The 19,683-nt window shown below is 41.4% G+C and overlaps 1 protein-coding gene across 1 annotated transcript in view; it reads right to left on the bottom strand.

The window, feature by feature from the left end:
• Positions 1-1,264: 1,264 nt before the first annotated feature.
• IL1RL1 (interleukin 1 receptor like 1) overlaps positions 1,265-19,683 on the bottom strand; it is a 370,274-nt gene continuing 351,855 nt past the window's right edge. The window contains exons 9-10 of the mRNA XM_086933380.1: positions 13,476-13,643; positions 1,265-3,002 (exon numbers count right to left, since the gene is read on the bottom strand). Coding sequence (XP_086789506.1) covers positions 2,659-3,002; positions 13,476-13,643 — 512 coding nt within the window. The 3' untranslated portion in view covers positions 1,265-2,658. The remainder of the gene's footprint in view (positions 3,003-13,475; positions 13,644-19,683) is intronic.

Genomic DNA, 19,683 nt, shown 5'->3' with positions numbered 1-19,683 from the left:
TGACTGTACGGATGGATGGGGTGAAAGGGTGGGTAGATGAATAATGGATGGATGAGTGAAAGGGTGGATGGAGGGATGGATGGGTGAAATGATGGATGGAAGGATATATGGTGGATAGGTTTGCAAATGGTTGATTATGTTTGGATATAGATGGGCACACAGATGCAATGACAGAATGAATGGTGAAAGACTGAATGATGGATGAAAGAATGATTACACCTTGTAGAACCCATTATCTTATGTAACATTTCCTATACATTGACTTTCATGTTAATATGAGTCATTGTCTCTATATAATGTGTGTGTGATGTAACAAACTCCGACACCCTGCGCTACATACTTGGGATGAGTAACACTATAAAAGAAATTAAATACACATGAGAGATGGTCTAAGTGAAGATGAGGGGCACCATTGGAGGGTGGTAGCAAGGCCGGACTGGCTGGACGAGGCATCGGATGTTTCCCTGGGAGGCTGGAAAGGGGGGGGGATTGTTACTGGGAGCTGGCACTGCACAGTTCCTTGTATAGCCAGTTGTTTTCAATCATCAATAAAAGCGGCCTCACATATATTCAGGTGCGGTTCACCATTGTCTGGTGACTAATGTACCTGCTGGAGGGAGGTGCGAATTTTGAATCGTCTAACGTAGCAAGCTGCGGCCATACTGAAAAACCATGAAGTGCATGATTGTCTCAACCTAATATAAACTTATTTAGACTTGTACTTAGGTGGTTGTTAATTTACTTACTTATATACTATTGCACAACCACCTCTGACGTGTCTGTAAAACGTATCTTTTGTCCCAAAGTTTTGTCTTGAATTTTAACCCCTTGTCCTGAATTTTTGTCCTGAATTTAGTCCCTTTGTCCTGAATTTTTACTCTCGCCGTCCTGAATTTACACCTATGCCAGTTGGTCACCCTAACTCCATCTGGTGCAGAGCACCCAAGTGTTCTTTATATACCTCCTTGGGAAGGTCGTTTGGGTGTTGACTATTGGCCAATACCCACACTTAAAAACCACGAGTAAAATTGTGATGTTAAGTAATACACTATTTCACATGTTGCATTTTAGGATAATTTAATGTTCCACCTCTATCTCTTACTTCATTTAAAAGAAATCATTTCACACTGCCATGTAGTTTATCTCATTATTTAGTCATAATTCCTGTGGCTTTATATAAACTGATGCAAGCGAGAATATTTTGGAATAGTGTACATTTTTGAGTCATTAACAGATATGCATGAAAAGTCCTACGCAGAACCAGTTTTTTAGATGTATTTATTTACTGCATTCTAAATATCCTTGACATTAAAACGTGTTTGCGCAATGTAATTTTTCTGTATATTTCTCGACATTGTATGACAGATCTTCAAATCCATTTCTTTTTTCAGTAATCCAAGGAGAAAGTTTCTATTGAGAGATTGTCAAACAAGCAGTCTTCGTTTCTGGATTGCAAATCATGAATGCCCAGGAGTCTGCAGGCATTACTTGTCAGGTTTTGATTTAATTTTGTTATGTGAGGTTTTGTAGACACAAACAATTGACAATCATCAGATCCTTGTAATCCTCCGTGCATCTATTGTAAGCATTAAACAATCTGCATACCTAATGTTAAGAAACAAATTAAATGTCAACAAAGATTTCTTTGTACATAGTCCCTCGCATAGAAAGCATTTTTGCATTGTAAAACCATTAACTTCACATCCCAAATGGTGTAAGATTAGAAGTGCAGCTAAATTTAGCTAAGGTTTTTCAAACGTGTGTAACCGCCAGGACTGCTGCCATTTTGTAGATGCTCACTTCATTTGCATGTTATTTCTCTCTTAACCACCCTGACAGCCCCATTGTCACCTTTCAGTGTAAAGTGTTAGCACAATTTAGGGATGGGGAAAGTCTCGACTAATAATTTGACGTATGCCCATGCAAATCCATACAGACCCATACTTTGTAGACCAGGAAAATGTTTTACTTGTAGAGTTTGAAACTTTTTTTTGTGTGACAGTATGACTTATTCTTGGACCAACTTTGTGACTCTTGCCCCACCATTCTGTGGGGCATCTTAGCAACTAAATGTGATAAATATCGCAATCCTTGCTTTGCGAAGTTTTTATTATCGCTGTCTATCGCTGGATTACATCGCCCTATTAGCGGCGTATTATCAACACTCCGCTAACAGGTGATGTAAAATCCAGCGATAGAGGTGAAAACCTGTGATAGCAGGAGAAATCTTACGATAAAAATTTAACAACATGAAAAAGCTTGCTCATACGCAAGTGTAGACTTAACCCATCAATGCACCTCCCATCGGAAAGATGGTTAAGTCATATTTTTTTCTGGTGTTAAATACATAAGAAAAACGGGGCTTAGCATGTCTTTTATTATCGCTCTGCAGGTCCGGGGCTGCATTGATGATAGTGCGAAGTTGTGTTAATGACCATTTACATGGAGTTCAGGTAAGGAACGCCTTCCTTGCATGTCACTAGCGATGACTATCGCTGACATGCAAGGCAATGGAGAAAATGACAACTATCGCCTGAAAGCTTGAGCTAACGCATGTTAGTGCAGGCTTGCTAATAGGCGTTAAACATATCACCGCTTTTTCAGCAAAAAGTGCTGCAAAAGCGGCGATTATTCACTTGATAATATGCCCCTGTGTTTTTAAACAACTGTGCCACGTGCAAGGCTTTTTCTTCCTGGCATCTGGTATCTCACATGCTTCCAGAATGTTGATTTGGTAGACTTCACAGTGGCTTCGTTGCCTGACTCCCATTTGATGGTGCCTCTCTTTTTTATGATGTGTTTAAGGGATTCTTGCAACTTACTATCATCCTCAATTTCCTCCATTTCAATAATAATTACTTTTAGGTTATTGCTAACTAATGCGCTGTAGAAACCAATCTGCTGTTCAATTGCAAATTCTTCACTCTCAACAAGGTCGGAAGTTAAAATAAGGATGATCCTCCTGCTCTTGCTTATGCTCCAGTCAGCTGCTGTTGATATTTCTAAAAAAACAAAATAAGTGGAACACATTTATAATTAACTGCAACTCATTTCCATCTTCACAGATTTACAATGTGTTCACTTCTTGTCAGACCTTTTGAAGTCACAATATACGCAGTATATGTGCCAATTCCTAAACAACTTTTGGAACACTTAACGAAAACATTGTGTACATTAGAAGCATTAATGATACAAAACACGGAAATGTCAACAATTAAAATGGACTATTTTGTCAAACTCTATTTTTCAAAGTTCAAATGCTTAAAAAGTTCACTGAAAGTGAAAGAATTTTTTTCCAGGTGTAATGAATGTAGGAAACCATTGCTTATCCATCTGAGATTTGAATCTGATATGCCCAGGGGTAAAAATTGCTTAAAATCATATTTTTAACGTGGCATATGATTGACTTGTTCCCTGTGATTATTCTTATGTCGTCAACCCTTTGTCCAAGTTGTCCTGCAAGATGCCTCACATCTACAATTGCCTTAAATGCCTAAAGGTATTGGCTTCCTAATCTTATTAGATGTAACACAGCACTTTGCCATTTGGTGAGAAATTGTCTCTATGCCGGTTGTTTGTCACTCTCTTGAAGATATTGACTTCTTCCACCTACAGTTCCACTAGCCAAAGTGCCCTCATGATGCCTGATGATGGTTTGCACTACTTTACAAAAAAAAAGAACATTTAAGTAAAGAGAGTGTGAAGGAGAAGAAAAGGGGAATACAGGGAAAGGGTGGCAAATTAGTTAAAGCAAGCTTGCACTTTCCTTTGCTTATGTAACACAACACAGAAAGTATTTATGTGCAGTGTGAAGTTTAATAGCTATCCATTTTATTGGAAAGAGCCAGGTTCCTTCTTCAGCCAGTTTGGTGACAATGCTCTAGCTGACAATTCAAAGATTAGGCAATATATGACAAGTTACTTAGTGTTCTTGGGCTTCCATCTGCCCATTGTTCATAATCCAATTCATTTGCTTGAGAGTACTTTGTGTCTACTTAAAAATAGTCATTGTAGCTTGGTTATTACAGTCTTAATGATAGATGGTCCTTTTTAATTTTCTTAATTTCCAAAAGAAAGGAGTCCACCTGTCACATTGGGGAATTGATCGGCCAGCAGATTTGAAATTTTGTCTTGTACATTATCATTCTTGTAAAACATTAAGGGCCTGATTGTGAGTTTGGTGATCTTACTGCGGGCCGCCATGGCAGTGAGCACAGGAAGACTGCCAAACTTGTAGTCAGACCGCCTGGCATCCACAATGTGCGACCACACTCAGAGTCTGGATCCAGATGTGAGCTCTATGAAATTCTTCATGGATGGTGGCCTCTAGAACTGACCTGTTGGCCCGACCAGACTGCTGATGACATTATATGATTCATAGATTACTGTCACCCATTCTTCTTTCTTGTTAGCTTTCTTTATTCTTGTATTGTATTGATTATAATTATGCATGTGCTAACCTCCCTAATACTAAAGCTAGAAGTAGCCCAGTCCTCAGAGGCGTCCCGACAATTTTAGCATGCAGGTAGTCCATGCACTATGATACACTGATGTTATACGTACACTCATCACTATAGTTGGCATCTATGCATCCTGTAAAATGGGGGGCTGAAACTATGGTTTTCACACTGTCCCCCTGTGCTTCCTATATCCAGTCTGTAAGGCTGGAACTTGCCGCTAATAGTTAGGCAATTTGGGCAGATAACTGTTGTTCCTCCACTCTGATGATGTTACACCCTTCTTTACCCAGTTTTGATTGATTGACTGGGAGTACCCAGCCCCCCTTTTCACCCTCATCCATCAGTACCATGCATTCTAGTTGCATGCAGAGCTTTAACACATTTCCCGCATAACCCACACTGCCATTATCACCTGGAATATGAGGGGCATGCATATGCCCATGTGCCGTTATGCTGCATATTCCTGCGTTGAACGCAGATCCATTCACATTGCGCTATTTCCAGAGACACACTTGACACTAGTTGAAGCCCCAAAACTTCAGCAGCGGTGACAAGGCCAAGTATTTACTACTAACTTTTCCTCTTACGACAGAGGAGTACTGGTCTCGGTGAAGCCAGGGATACCTTTCAATGCGTATGAGGTTGTGGAAGATGTTGATGGTCGGTATGTGTTAATACATGGTCGCCTAGATGACTGTCACCTTTTGTTGGGGGCAGTATATACCCCAACACTGACCACACCTTGTTCCTGAAAACATTGTCTAGCAAAATGCCCTGTTGGAGCTGGATGCTGTGGCTCCCAGGAGGCTACTTCAACTCTGTCCTCAATACCGCTCTAGACCATTCTTTCCCTCCCCTACCATGCAGGTTAGCCACATCCCAAGCCCAGGTGCTAGGTTACTGCCTCCTGCACTGGCATCTTGTAGACATATGGTTTACCTGCAACTCTAACATGCTCTTGTCCTCCCTTTACTTCTCATCAGATAACTTGCATGCTAGACTCAACTGAATTGTAGGGTCGGCCAGCTTCTCTAAAACTTTCTAGCAAATGAATTACTAAGGGCGCACACACTCGGAACAAACCCCTCAATTCATTCAATTTCCATCCGAAGATAGCATACCTACCATACCCACTTGGTGCCTACAACCTACAGCACTAGAGAGCCTACCCTTCTGCACATCTCTAGGCACTGACACAGTGGCCTACTTCAAATTTAACAATTCTGCCACTGATGGGTTGAGATGAGTTCTTTGCCTCGCTGAGAGCTGGCCGGTACACCCTAGGGGACTTCTATCAAGATGGTGCACCAGCACGTTCTGACACATTAGTGGAAGAGAAGGGACCACCTCCGGGCCAATTCCTTTTACACACTTCGACATGTTGAAGGAACCTCCAACACACCTTGCTGTCCAGTATCTGCAATTTGTGGACACAGGTAGGCATCTCACAAGATGGTTTGCAGCTTCATTACACCAGCACCCAGCAGCACCACTCATATCTCTGAAGCAACACTGAGAGGAAGATTTGGCCCATCCATGTACGGATGAAGAGTGGGTTGCCATATTAGAGAGCCCAGTCTGTGCCCCTTGAAATGCTCACCTTTACCTGATCCAATACTACATCATCCAAAGAGCTTACCTAACCCATACTAAGGTAAACAGATACTTTCTTCATGTTGAATCCCATTGCCCCTGATGTCACCTACTAGATGCCGACGACCTTCAAATATTATGCGCTTGTCCACTTCTCATTACTTACTGGCGACTCATTACAACCCAATTGACCTCGTGCCTAGGACATACAGTGCTATACATGTCAGAGAAGTGCATCTTGGGTCTCTTTCACAGCAGTAAGAGACAAAAGGTCGCTTCCCGCGTTCTTGATTTGGGATTATTGGCAGCTAAGCAATTAATCACAAGGTGCTGGAAATCACCTGATAATTGCTTCTGGTGTGGGCCCAGGCTGAGAGTACGACATTACACAAAGAAGAAACGTTAAGGTTACGTTAAATCCCTATAGCCGCTAACTGGGACACTATAATATGTGACTTGCAAAGCGAGCAGCCCCAGACTGAGATGACTCAGTCACTATAGTGAAAGTAGGAGAAGCAGATGTGGAGTCCCAACCTAACCCTTCACAAATGTCAAGCGAGATGATAGCACCATGCTCGCCCCTCCTACAAACTAAGATCTGATGAGTTTGTTGCTGGGAAATGTGTACACTGTTGCTTTATTAGGGGGAATGATGGATGGGGAGGCCTGGGAAGACCCAAGAAGGGCTGATTTGTCCCGTGGTTGTGTATCACCCCCTTTTTTTCTTCCCCTTGATGTCTCCGTTTGGTGAGGATCTTGTAACAGATTTACACCTATGCCAATACCACATGTTGTAGGCTCTGCATCAGTGCTCAGGAATGAACCCCGTGCATTGAGAGGTTCATGCCTTAAGCCTTTAAATGCAACTCTATTCCTGTTCATTGGTGCATGTGACTCTTTTGTGTAAGACAAGCTCTGTGCACTTGTGCTGCCACCATATGTTTTCTATGTTGTGTTGATGTAGTCTTGGTACTGTAACTGATCCTGAAATTTCAACCCCTTAACCCTGTTTATGCTTTTTTTAAATAATATAACAGATGCAAACTTAAAGTGTGCCTAGAGTGAGGAGGGCCAGAACTGGTGGGTGTTCTGCCTCCTTTGTAGGCCCCTCTGTATGGAATACACCCCCCCCCCGCATTTGAGGCACAAAATATCAATTTATCCTGCGCACATAATTGCCCGATGTCTCCCCTATCTGAACAATTATCTTCTTTAGTTCTTTATTACAATCACATCTGTGACAGTCTCCTTCATAACATGCAATACAGAACCATTTAAAATCCCGGATGGGGGGATTTCTTACAGTTTCCGAGGTTATAAGAGGGCTATATAGATTCATACAAACTATCTCAGGAATGATGTTGCTATTAGACACACTGCAATCCTTAGATCCAACATGACCTTGTTCATTATCCTGTGTTGCACTAGCAGGCTGTTATCCTCTTCTTGCCATCAATACCATCAGTATCTTGGCAACTCCCAATGTCTGATTTTTTTCAGTCGGCTTGCTTAATGGCACAGTTTTATGCCCCTTTTTAAAAATGTCTGTGATTCTTAGGCCTGAATCTTAGGCCTGAATCTGGACGTTCCATTATTTTTCCCTTGTTTAAAATTGATTTCACCTCTTCAATAGGATTGTCTATTTCATCTATTGCACAGTTCCCTGCGGTGTACCGGACCAACAATTTTATTGTTTACCATTCTTTGGGCACTTCCCTGGCCTTTTTACTATTACACATTGTATGCACATTGTATGCAACTTTACCCATCTCATCAAGATTTTTTTTAAACAATGTTACTTATTTGCAAGATAATTAGTTGCTCACTAAGGGCCCTTTTCCCAAAGATAAAGTTAAATCAAAAGGCGGTGTTCACTATGGTAAGTTACTTGCAGTATCATTACGACTGCGGAGGCTCCAAACTCGGGGCAGAGGTACTGCACTCAGGGTGTAATCTCCACACTCATGTTGAAATATGCCTTTGTGAATCAGGTCCTAAGTATTAAAAAAATAGATGATTAGAGCCGTTATCATTTTTTTGACACTGTTAAACCCTCCTACTGAGCATCATGTAGTTTCAGGTATCATAAACAATGAGCGTCAGGTGGTGGCCCTGACCTGCCTCTTACTGGCTGTGACGGGCTAAGACAGGCCTGGTCTTGGCCCAATCTTTGCCCTGGCACAAACAGGTGCATCCCGCGCTGCGGGGAATATTACCATGCTTTATATGTGCTCTGTCGTCTCCTCCTCCTGCTGGCAAGGCAGCATGGGAGTTGTGGTCCCCACTGGGCAGCAGCGCACACATTGTGGACAGTGAAGCAGGGGATATTGCCAAACTTTAAGCGATCCATTGTCTCATCCTCCTGGTGGCAAGACTGCACTGGAGTTGTAGTCCACACAGGACAGCAGCGCACAATAAGCGTCTAATCATCTTGTCTGTAGAATGCATAATGATATAAGCTGATCTTGAAGAAGTGCATCAATTCAAAATTGGCTGACTAAAAATCAACAACATTTGGTATTCTGAAGACACAACAAAAATCAAGCAAACCTAGAAACCTATATAAAAAAGTCAAGTAGCATAATGATGGAATTCGGTGAGTAAATGTAAAATACCCAAATTGATAACAAAAGGTGCAGAAACATATTTTAAAGTTGATAGTAAACACTTAGCAGTGAAGCACAACCTCTGTCTTCTGGGATCAACCACCAAAGAAAAAGGTTTATAAATCAAGTCGAACACGACAGATTTGCACTAAAAGTAGCTGCAGCAAAACAACTTGGAAAATACACTGATATGTCCAAAGGAACAAAAGCTTTAATTGTACCAATTATAGTATTCCCCACAAAACGGAATAAATGTGAACTTTGGACAGTGAAGAAGCAGGACTAGAAAAGCTTATATGCCTTTGAAAAGTGGTGCCAGAGGAGACTTATAAGAATATCATGAATAGTCAGCCAAAGCAACAGATGTATCATTGACCAAATCAAGCTATAACTCCCGCTGAAAGCTCAGATACCCAGATTGAAGCACTCATAATTGATTCAGATAAAGGGAAGGCCAAATTCCCTGGTCAAAGGAAAAGAGGAACAGGATGTTTATCAGCAAGATAGGTGGAATTAACCATGACAGCAACGCTCATGCTATTGAAAATTCTGAAGAACTAAATAGAAGAAAGTTTAATATGGAGACAGACTTTCTATATTGTCATCAGGAGTATACAACAGCGTGATGGCATATTACTTAAAAAACAAAGTAATAGAAATCCGTAAGTGACTAGTGGTATAACCTAGTATAATACAAAAACAGTATTAATTCGAAATAGGGAAAACAAAAAATACAATGTTCCTTATTTTCTGCTTTCCATGTTGTTTTATAAAGTTGGTACCATACACAAAATGTAGAACCTGATTTAGGACAACACCTTTTCCAAGTAATAAAACCTAAAGTGGACGTTTTTCCTTAATTACTGAATGAAAACAACACACTGGAAACAAATTACCAATTGAAACCACTACAAACGTGTCGAAATAATTGCCAGATTATATTTACTTCTAGAAAGAATGACCAAACCACTCTCTGGGGGGAAAAGGAATACAGAAACGACCTTGGGTGGGGTCCAAGATCCTTTATAGAACACCACATTGACTTATCATCAGAGGTAATTTTCACAGAAAAAGGTGTTCGGGGAGGTGCGGTGGGAGGAAATCACTAACCATTGTTGGGATTTGGGTTACTGGTTGATGTGGGTGGAACCATACTCAAACAGCAACCACAATCTCAGTCAAGGTGATACCCAAGCAAACCCCAAATAAACCTGTTCTTAACTCTCTGACCAGTCAGGCTTAACTTAGAGGCAATGTGTAAAGAATTTATGCAGCTTGTCAAACGAGAATAAAGTGAAAACACAACACAGCAAAAATTCCACACCAATTTAGAAAAATAAAGTAAAATGTAATAAATCAATTGACTCCAAAATGACAACAATTGGTAGAACCGGAGATATGCAATTTGAATTATTTGAGTGAATATAATGACTAGCAGCACCAAGCACCACCTGTGGTTATCTGGTTGTGCCAGACCAGGAAAAAATCACAAGTTCAGGTCGAAAGGTAAGGGGCTCAGGGGCAAAGTTAAGTCCACTGAACAAGAGTACCTTAGAACCTGGCTGCATTGCGTAGTGAGATCCCACATTGAGGATATGTCATACAGCAGGAGTTCCAAAAGAGCTGCTGTGTGGTGATGGAAAATCCTCTGATGTTATCTAGGATGCCATTGATGAGGAGCTTGAGATACAAAGTCCTGCACTGAAGATGTGTTGCGCACCGGAGGTTCAACAACACACATTCCTCGCCGGAAGAATCCAGAGAGTCCGCCTCCCCCCGTTCAGATCCGAAGCCACCAAAGTCATCTGCTGCGTACCACAAGGATCATCACTCAGCCCAACCCTCTTCAATGTCTACATGAGCCCCCTCGCAGACATCGCACGCCACCACAACCTCAACATCATCTCCTACGCCGACGATACCCGGCTGATCCTCTCCGTCACCAACGACCCCGCCACCGCCAGAGCTAGTCTACACGAGGGGATGAAAGACGTCGCCAAGTGGATGAAGAACAGCCGCCTGAAACTGAACTCCTGGGATCATCGCCCTCCGCCTGGGACGATTCCTGGTGGACCCCTGCCCTGGGCACCACTCCCAAACCAACGGACCATGCATGCAACCTCGGCTTCATCCTGGACTCCTCCCTCTCGATGACCAGACAAGTCAATGCCGTCTCCTCATCATGCTTCAACACCCTGCGCATGCTCCGCAAAATCTTCCGATGGATCCCCACCGAAACCAGGAAGACCGTCACCCAGGCACTCGTCACCAGCCGACTGGACTACGGGAACACCCTCTACACCGGAACCACAGCCAAACTTCAAAAAAGACTTCAACGCATCCAGAACGCCTCGGCACGACTCATCATGGACATCCCACGACACAGCCACATCTCCGGCCACCTGAGAGACCTGCACTGACTCCCCATCAGCAAGAGAATCACGTTCAGGCTCCTCACCCACGCACATAAGGCTCTCCACGACCTGGGCCCAAAGTACCTCAACGACCGCCTGACCTTCTACACGCCCACCCGCCAGCTACGCTCAACCAGCCACGCCCTCGCCTCCGTACCACGCATCCGCCGAGCCACCGCCGGAGGAAGATCATTCTCCTACCTTGAAGCCAAGACTTGGAACTCCCTCCCTATCCACCTTCGGCTGACCCAGGACCACCTCTCCTTCAGGAAGCAGCTCAAGACCTGGCTGTTCGAGCAGTGACGTAACCCTCTCCCCTAGCGCCTTGAGACCCTCCCGGGTGAGTAGCGCGCTATACAAATGCCGTGATTGATTGATTGAGGTTCCAAAGAAGCTGCAGGGTTCTGAAGCAGAGTCCTGCATCATCATTGAGGATGCTGTCAATGGAGGCTTGTGATATGGAGTTTTTTGTCAAGGATGTATCACACAGCAGCGATTCTGAGGATACTATGGGCTGCAATGCGCAGTCTGGCTCAGGAATGTGTCGTTCTGCTGCAGTTCTGAAGTGGCTGCCGGGAGATGCATTGCGCTGCACCACTTCTGCACACAGGACCACAGCTGGGCCAGCAGAGCACTTTCAGGTCCACTTCCGAGCTTCAAGGACGGGGGTGGTACCACTTAGGGGCCAGCTTCATAGCAGGCTGAGTCTGCTGGGTTCAAAGTGCATATAATCTGTTATGTCACTGAGGCTCCTGATTAAGGGGTCAGCCACATGGCCCTTAGAGTCACCCTGGTGTTCCTGAGACCAAGCTGCAGGACCAGTTCTTTTCCTAATGCAGCAGTAAGCAGTAGACAGCAGGGCAGCAGAGTGGCAGCCGTTCTTGAAGAGCAGCACAGAAGTCCTTCTAAGTCTTCCACAGGTCTATAGGTGTATTGAAAAGTTGAGTTTGAGGGTTCACTATTTATACCTGGTGGGCACTTTGAATTAGGAGAAGGAACCAAATGTTTTCACCTCCAGAGGTGTTTGGAGTTTCCTACTTCCCTGCCTTGTCCCCAGCTTAGCTGGGGTCACAAAAGACAAATATCAAACCCTTTGTGAGCGTGCTAAGGCAGAGCCCTTGAGATGTGCAAGTGTCATATGTGACAGCTCCCCCCTCTCATCAAGTCAGAGCTTGCCCATCCTGCCAACACCTACTGCCCTTTGTCTCACTGTCTTATAGAATGAAACTAAGAGGAACTGCTAGCTACATGTAGTCATGCGACCCAGGATACAGGTTACACACCAAATGGTTGAGACAAGAAAATGGTAACTTTATAAAAGTGGCATTTTCAGAATTGTGACTTCAAATCTGACTTCACCATTAAAAATGGCTTTAAATTACAATTCTTTAGAAACCAAGCTTAACATTCCTAACAGCTCCCATTTGAAAGTTGTCACTTATTTAATGTATTAAATTAACCCAATGTTATTCTATGCGAGACGCAGGCCTTGCAGTCATGAAATACAAATGTAAGAGGTTTTCACTACGAGGACATGTAAAAGTTAAAATTAAATTTCTAACTTTTTTGATACATTGCACCCCGACATATATGTCTTTAATAGGCCTGGCAAAAGGTTTATTTTTACAGGTCGAAATGGCAGTTTAAAACTGCACACACACCTGCAGAGCAGGACTGAAACATGTTAAAGGACTACTTAAGAGGGTGACACAATAGGTGCTGCAGGTCTGCTAGTGGCATTTAGTGTAGAGGTCCTGAGTACATGTCGTAACTCTTTACTAGAGACTTCTCAGTACATTGATTGTACCAATTGGGGGTAAGTCAATTACACTAAGGTTTGAGGACAAAGCGCACACACACTCTAGCATTGGTTAGCAGTGGTAAAGTGAACAGAGCCTACGGCCATCAAAAACGAGATCTGTAAAAATGGAGGTGTAATTCAGAAAGTTTAGGGAAAGACCACCTTAAGGCTGACAGGTCTAGCAACCATATATAGTACATTCTACAGTTCATCCAGGACACTAAGACAGCACTGTGGAATGCCACCTCAACCTCTAATCCTGACTGAGGGAAGGTAGGTGAAAACAACAAAGGAGAGTCCTGCATAAAATATAATTTTTCCACTGTTTCACACACTCTTAGAAGCATTAATTGTGAGTGTTGTTTCAAATGTGTTGCTTCCACCAAGAAAATATGGGAGGACGGCCACTATAGGTTACACCATTTGTAAAAGGTGCTGTCCTGTTTTCTGCTTTTGGTACGATATGAAATATTGAGGGTGACCCTAAATTTTCAATCTCTCTGACATATGTTTTTTAAGGATGGAAATGATACTCAAAACTCTGTGACCCTTTGAATTAGTACTCACGACAATCAATACATGGAAATCATCAATACTGTACCTTCCCCAGGCTGCGGGTTTCTCCCGTGAACATATAGTTTATATCCACATTTGTTTTCAAGGACATCTAGCAGTATGCTATACACAAAATATTCAACTGGATCCGTTTCATTTTCACCAGTTTGGCTTTTTCTTGCATAGATAACATATGCATCGTAAATCTTCCCATCTTAAAAAAAAACATAAAGATTCTTTATTACAGTCAGCATACAAAACCACTTTCCAAAACGCTATCTTAAAACATTATCCTTTTAATGACCTTTTCTACACAAACTGTGGGTAAACACATTAAATCTTGAGTTAATTCTCAAAATATTAGCAGCTTCTTTTATGAACAGTTTGTCATGGTTTTACAAAAGGCAAATTCACACTGTAGGCCCAATTGACAAATTTAAACTTAGACCTGAAGTCTAAGCTTAGACTTGAAGTCTAAATTTAAACTTCAGGTCTGAACTTAGACTTCAGGTCTAAGTTTACATTTGTGAATCGAGTCCATAGTTCATTTCTCAGTAATAGCATGTACATATTTGAAGTATGGACTATTTTCACTATGATTCGAAATGAGCTCAAAATGGTATAGTCAAAAGGAATATTATCCCGGTGCACTCTTTATTTAATCTGTTTTGACACAGTTCATGAACTTTTGAGGCGGTGCTCAAGTCGTCGCCCGTAGTCTAAACATGCCTTTCAAATATCAACAATTGTTGAGGCTAGAACCCACTATCCTCAAGGCTGAGCACTCTTTTTTACGAAGAAAACAAGTTTCTACTCCAATTTTTTCGTTTTTAAGTTCATCAGTTTTATTTGCATGATTCAGATTGTAATTGTAAGATGTTTATAAGCAAAAATTCATAGCGAACATAATTCCATTCTTATGTCGTCATAAATTGATTTTCAAGGAAATTTCCATTCACCCAATGCATTTCGGGTCCACAGCAACATGACCCTTCGTCAGGGGTCTGAAAATTAAGCTCAAACAGGACCAAATTAGTCACTCTTACAGTATACTACAGACATTAAACTGAACACTTTCTCACAACGTGATAACGAAAACTCATCAAGTGATAACAAGTGATAACTCCATCACGATTAAACAAACCTTAAGAGTTTAACTAGCGGTTACATTTAACTCTAACGAAAACTAAAAAGTTGCATTTTAAAATTCTAAATCAAATACTTTGTCACTTACGAGTAGCGAGACGCGGCAGCGTCTTCACGGTTGGGATTCAAATTCCGTGTGTATGAACGGAAGTTCTGATCACAAGATTTAAATCACCTGATCGGGCCCACGGCCAATGACGGCCCAGTGACTCCGATCATGTGAGAAACCTTTTCCGTTTTATCAGCCATGAGAAAAAAAGGTTCAGAAGTTGAATCTCAAAACTTTAACCACATTGTGTTGTACTGAATAATAACTGGAATGCTAGTTGTAATAAACAGACAATTCAATCATCAAGATACTTAGGAAAATATGCGGGAATCAGCAAATGTCACAAGTCAACGCTGAAGTTCCAAATCATAAAAAACATGCATGTTCAATCCGGTCATTTAGCCCGAAGGGCTGGGTTGAGTTCAGTTTTTTTTATCCAATAGAATTCTGCCCTTAGTCTCTGTTTCACAGGATCCATGTCTGGGCGTTGCTGGATGCTCTCGATCACCATGAATTTCAATTGAGAGATTTGGTGACCCATTTCTTTCCAATGGCTTGCCAGTGCTGATTTCACGTTGCTCAGTCTGATGTTACTTTTGTGCTCTGTGATGCAGACTTTAATCTTAAGTTCTGTCTGGCCAATGTAAATTTTTCCACAAGGACATTTGATTAGGTAAATACAGTTAGCGGTATCACATGTACTAGAGTGATGCAAATTGATTGGAAAACCTTTTGTCGGATGACTGATTGTTCTTCCCGTGATCACATTGTTGCAATGAATGCAGTTAAAGCATTTGGACATACCTTTCCAATCTGTTTTAGGTTTGGTCGGAGTGTTCAATAGTTCTTTCAGGTTTTTTGACCTTTGGAAGGCAAACGTGATTTTCTTGTCAAACAAGGTATTCAGATCCGGTTCAGTTTGAATCAAATGCCAATGTTTATTGAGAATGTTTTTAATTTTGCGAGAATTTGAAGCGTATTTTAGTACACAAATGGTTTTCCGTTGTTGTTGTTTGACCTTGGTAGCCAATAGATCACTTCTTTTCATTTTCTCAACTTTACTCGATGCTTTTTCCAAAATGTCAGCAGGATAACCTCTCAACTTGTACTTTTCTGTCTGTTTCTGTATTGCTATCTTTGATTCCTGTTCATCTGAATTGATTCTTTTCAATCTGAAATATTGAGAGGTAGGCAGATGTTTCTTTAAAGGTTCAGGATGGAAGCTCGTAAATAGCAAACTGGCGTTTCTGTCTGTAGATTTGTGAAAAACTTTAGTGCTGATAACATTGTTATTCAAAATAATTTGAACATCAAGAAATGCTATGGTTGTATTTGAAATAGTGTGGGTGAATTTAATCCTTTCATTGTGAGTGTTGAGTTTGCTGATGTTTGACTCTAGACATTCTTTGGACCCATGCCATATTAACAAAAATATCATCGATGAAGCGCTTGAATAAAATCAAGCCATCTGTCCAGGTTTGATTGCTCAGAATGTGATCTTTCTCAAATTTTTGCATAAAAATATTTGCGTAGGAGGGTGCTCCTCCAAAACCCATTGAGGTTCCGTTTGATTGATTGAAAAACTGACCATTCCACTCAAAATAGCTGTGATATAATGCGAATTGCATCAGTTGTAAGATCAGGATTTGTTGGTGCTCTTCTAGATCGCTGTTAAGCAAACTCCACTCTAAGGCTTCAATGCCATCTTTATGTGGGATGGAAGTGTATAACGCAACCACATCAATGGTGCATAGCAAATAAGTTTCCTCCTGGTTTAATTTGACTTGATTCAGCATGTTTAAGAAAGCCGTTGTGTCTTTGATGTATGTCTCGCCCTGTTGAACTTGCGGTTGCAGAAATTTATCTACGAATCTACCTAAAGGTTCCGAGATTGACCCGCAGGCCGAGACAATGGGTCTAAATGGTGGTTTAACAGGATCCTTATGTATCTTGGGCAACATATATAGTTTTGGCCTTCTGGGGTGTTGCACTTGGAAAAACGCATATGTTTTTTGAGTGATCCATTTCATGGTGAGTGCATGTTCCAAAATTTGTTGTAACACTTTTTGATACTCTTGAGTTGGATCTCCTGTTAGTGGTAAATAAATGTCTTGGTTGTGAACATGGTTGTCCAAACTCATTTGGTAAAATTCTCTGTCCATCACGATGAGGGCGCCGCCCTTATCAGCTTTTTGGAAAACGAGGCTTTTGTCTTGGGTGAGGTTTTTCAGTGTGTTCCATTCTTTGGTGGTTAAGTTGTTTTTCTTGGGTTTGGCAAAAGCAAGTTTCTGTATATCAGATGATACAGCCCTTTCGAACGCTTCAATGGTTTTGTGAGCTGTTGGCGCACAAAATACACTGGGCTGTTTAAAGTCATGATCCCATGGTTCAGGTGTTTGAATCGGTTCCATATCCTTGAAAAAATATATCGCAGTTTCAAGTTACGGCAAAATTTGAAAAGTGATATTTCTGTTTCACCTGCATTTGTTCTATATGTTGGTACAAACGTGGTTCCTTTGTTCAACACTGATACTTGCATTTTAGTTAACCGTTTAGATGATATATTGATTACTAGGTTGCTTTCTGTAATTGACTCCGTGTCCTCCTGGCCACTTCCTCCTCTGTTTCTTTTTCTTTTTGACCTTCTTGTACGTGGCTTGTTGTCGGAGGTGCGTTTGCTGCCGGACTTGTGTCTAAAAAAGACTGTTGTTGAACATTAGTTGAGCTAGTTGAAGGTTTGGCTGCTTGTTTTGCAGTCTTAGTGATTGGTGGTCGGTTTTGTGAGATATCTGAATCTGAAACAACACTTTCCTGCGACGATGCCGTGTCAGACTTTTTTTGAGGTTTTGAGGAGCACCACACAATAAAGCCAAATGGATGAAATCGCACTTTCAACCGCCAATAGAGCAGAGACCTTAGTATTCACGGAGGAAGCCGCTAAAGGAATATATGGTCTCATACAGGAGACCAGACGCATCACTCCTCAAAAAAAGACCACTGCTCAAATTCTCAGACAATTCGAATATATCAGCAAAAAGGAAATAAACCAACGGTTGCATGCAACCACATTGATACACTACCACAAAAATCAAAGGATTCCTCGGGGACTCAGAATAGCCCTCAAGCCAATGCTATGCAAAAACAGTAAAAAATTCCTTGAGAAATGGTACCAGATTTTAAACAAATGTTCTTTGGATCTCATTTTATTAATTGTGGAAGAACTCTCAAAAGTCCTAGTGGAGCTCGAGGAAGAAATAAAAACGATCAAAGACGAACTCAACAAAATTCCCGATTTAGAAAAAACTCTTGAAGAGGTCAATCAGAAACTAGACCGTTACGCAAAAGAAGTCAATGAGAGAAAAATCTGAAAGTACCGACTTGATACGTTAGATTACAAGCTCGAAGAAGTATACACGTGGGCTGAAATATATAACCAAAAGAAATGGCAGTCTCAACCTCAAAAAAAGTCTGACACGGCATCGTCGCAGGAAAGTGTTGTTTCAGATTCAGATATCTCACAAAACCGACCACCAATCACTAAGACTGCAAAACAAGCAGCCAAACCTTCAACTAGCTCAACTAATGTTCAACAACAGTCTTTTTTAGACACAAGTCCGGCAGCAAATGCACCTCCGACAACAAGCCACGTACAAGAAGGTCAAAAAGAAAAAGAAACAGAGGAGGAAGTGGCCAGGAGGACACGGAGTCAATTACAGAAAGCAACCTAGTAATCAATATATCATCTAAACAGTTAACTAAAATGCAAGTATCAGTGTTGAACAAAGGAACCACGTTTGTACCAACATATAGAACAAATGCAGGTGAAACAGAAATATCACTTTTCAAATTTTTCCGTAACTTGAAACTGCGATATTTTTTCAAGGATATGGAACCGATTCAAACACCTGAACCATGGGATCATGACTTTAAACCGCCCAGTGTATTTTGTGCGCCAACAACTCACAAAACCATTGAAGCGTTCGAAAGGGCTGTATCATCTGATATACAGAAACTTGCTTTTGCCAAACCCAAGAAAAACAACTTAACCACCAAAGAATGGAACACACTGAAAAACCTCACCCAAGACAAAAGCCTTGTTTTCCAAAAAGCTGATAAGGGCGGCGCCCTCATCGTGATGGACAGAGAATTTTACCAAATGAGTGTGGACAACCATGTTCACAACCAAGACATTTATTTACCACTAACAGGAGATCCAACTCAAGAGTATCAAAAAGTGTTACAACAAATTTTGGAACATGCACTCACCATGAAATGGATCACTCAAAAAACATATGCGTTTTTCCAAGTGCAACACCCCAGAAGGCCAAAACTATATATGTTGCCCAAGATACATAAGGATCCTGTTAAACCACCATTTAGACCCATTGTCTCGGCCTGCGGGTCAATCTCGGAACCTTTAGGTAGATTCGTAGATACATTTCTGCAACCGCAAGTTCAACAGGGCGAGACATACATCAAAGACACAACGGCTTTCTTAAACATGCTGAATCAAGTCAAATTAAACCAGGAGGAAACTTATTTGCTATGCACCATTGACGTGGTTGCGTTATACACTTCCATCCCACATAAAGATGGCATTGAAGCCTTAGAGTGGAGTTTGCTTAACAGCGATCTAGAAGAGAACCAACAAATCCTGATCTTACAACTGATGCAATTTGCATTATATCACAGCTATTTTGAGTGGAATGGTCAGTTTTTCAATCAATCAAACGGAACCTCGATGGGTTTTGGAGGAGCACCCTCCTACACAAATATTTTTATGCAAAAATTTGAGAAAGATCACATTCTGAGCAATCAAACCTGGACAGATGGCTTGATTTTATTCAAGCGCTTCATCGATGATATCTTTTTAATATGGCATGGGTCCAAAGAATGTCTAGAGTCAAACATCAGCAGACTCAACACTCACAATGAAAGGATTAAATTCATCCACACTATTTCAAATACAACCATAGCATTTCTTGATGTTCAAATTATTTTGAATAACAATGTTATCAGCACTAAAGTTTTTCACAAATCTACAGACAGAAACGCCAGT

Source organism: Lissotriton vulgaris, chromosome 8 (genome assembly GCF_964263255.1).
Source record: "Lissotriton vulgaris chromosome 8, aLisVul1.2, whole genome shotgun sequence".
Classification (NCBI taxonomy): domain Eukaryota; kingdom Metazoa; phylum Chordata; class Amphibia; order Caudata; family Salamandridae; genus Lissotriton; species Lissotriton vulgaris.
The sequence above is the reverse complement of the archived record's forward strand: the minus strand, read 5'-3'. Positions and strand labels throughout refer to the sequence as shown.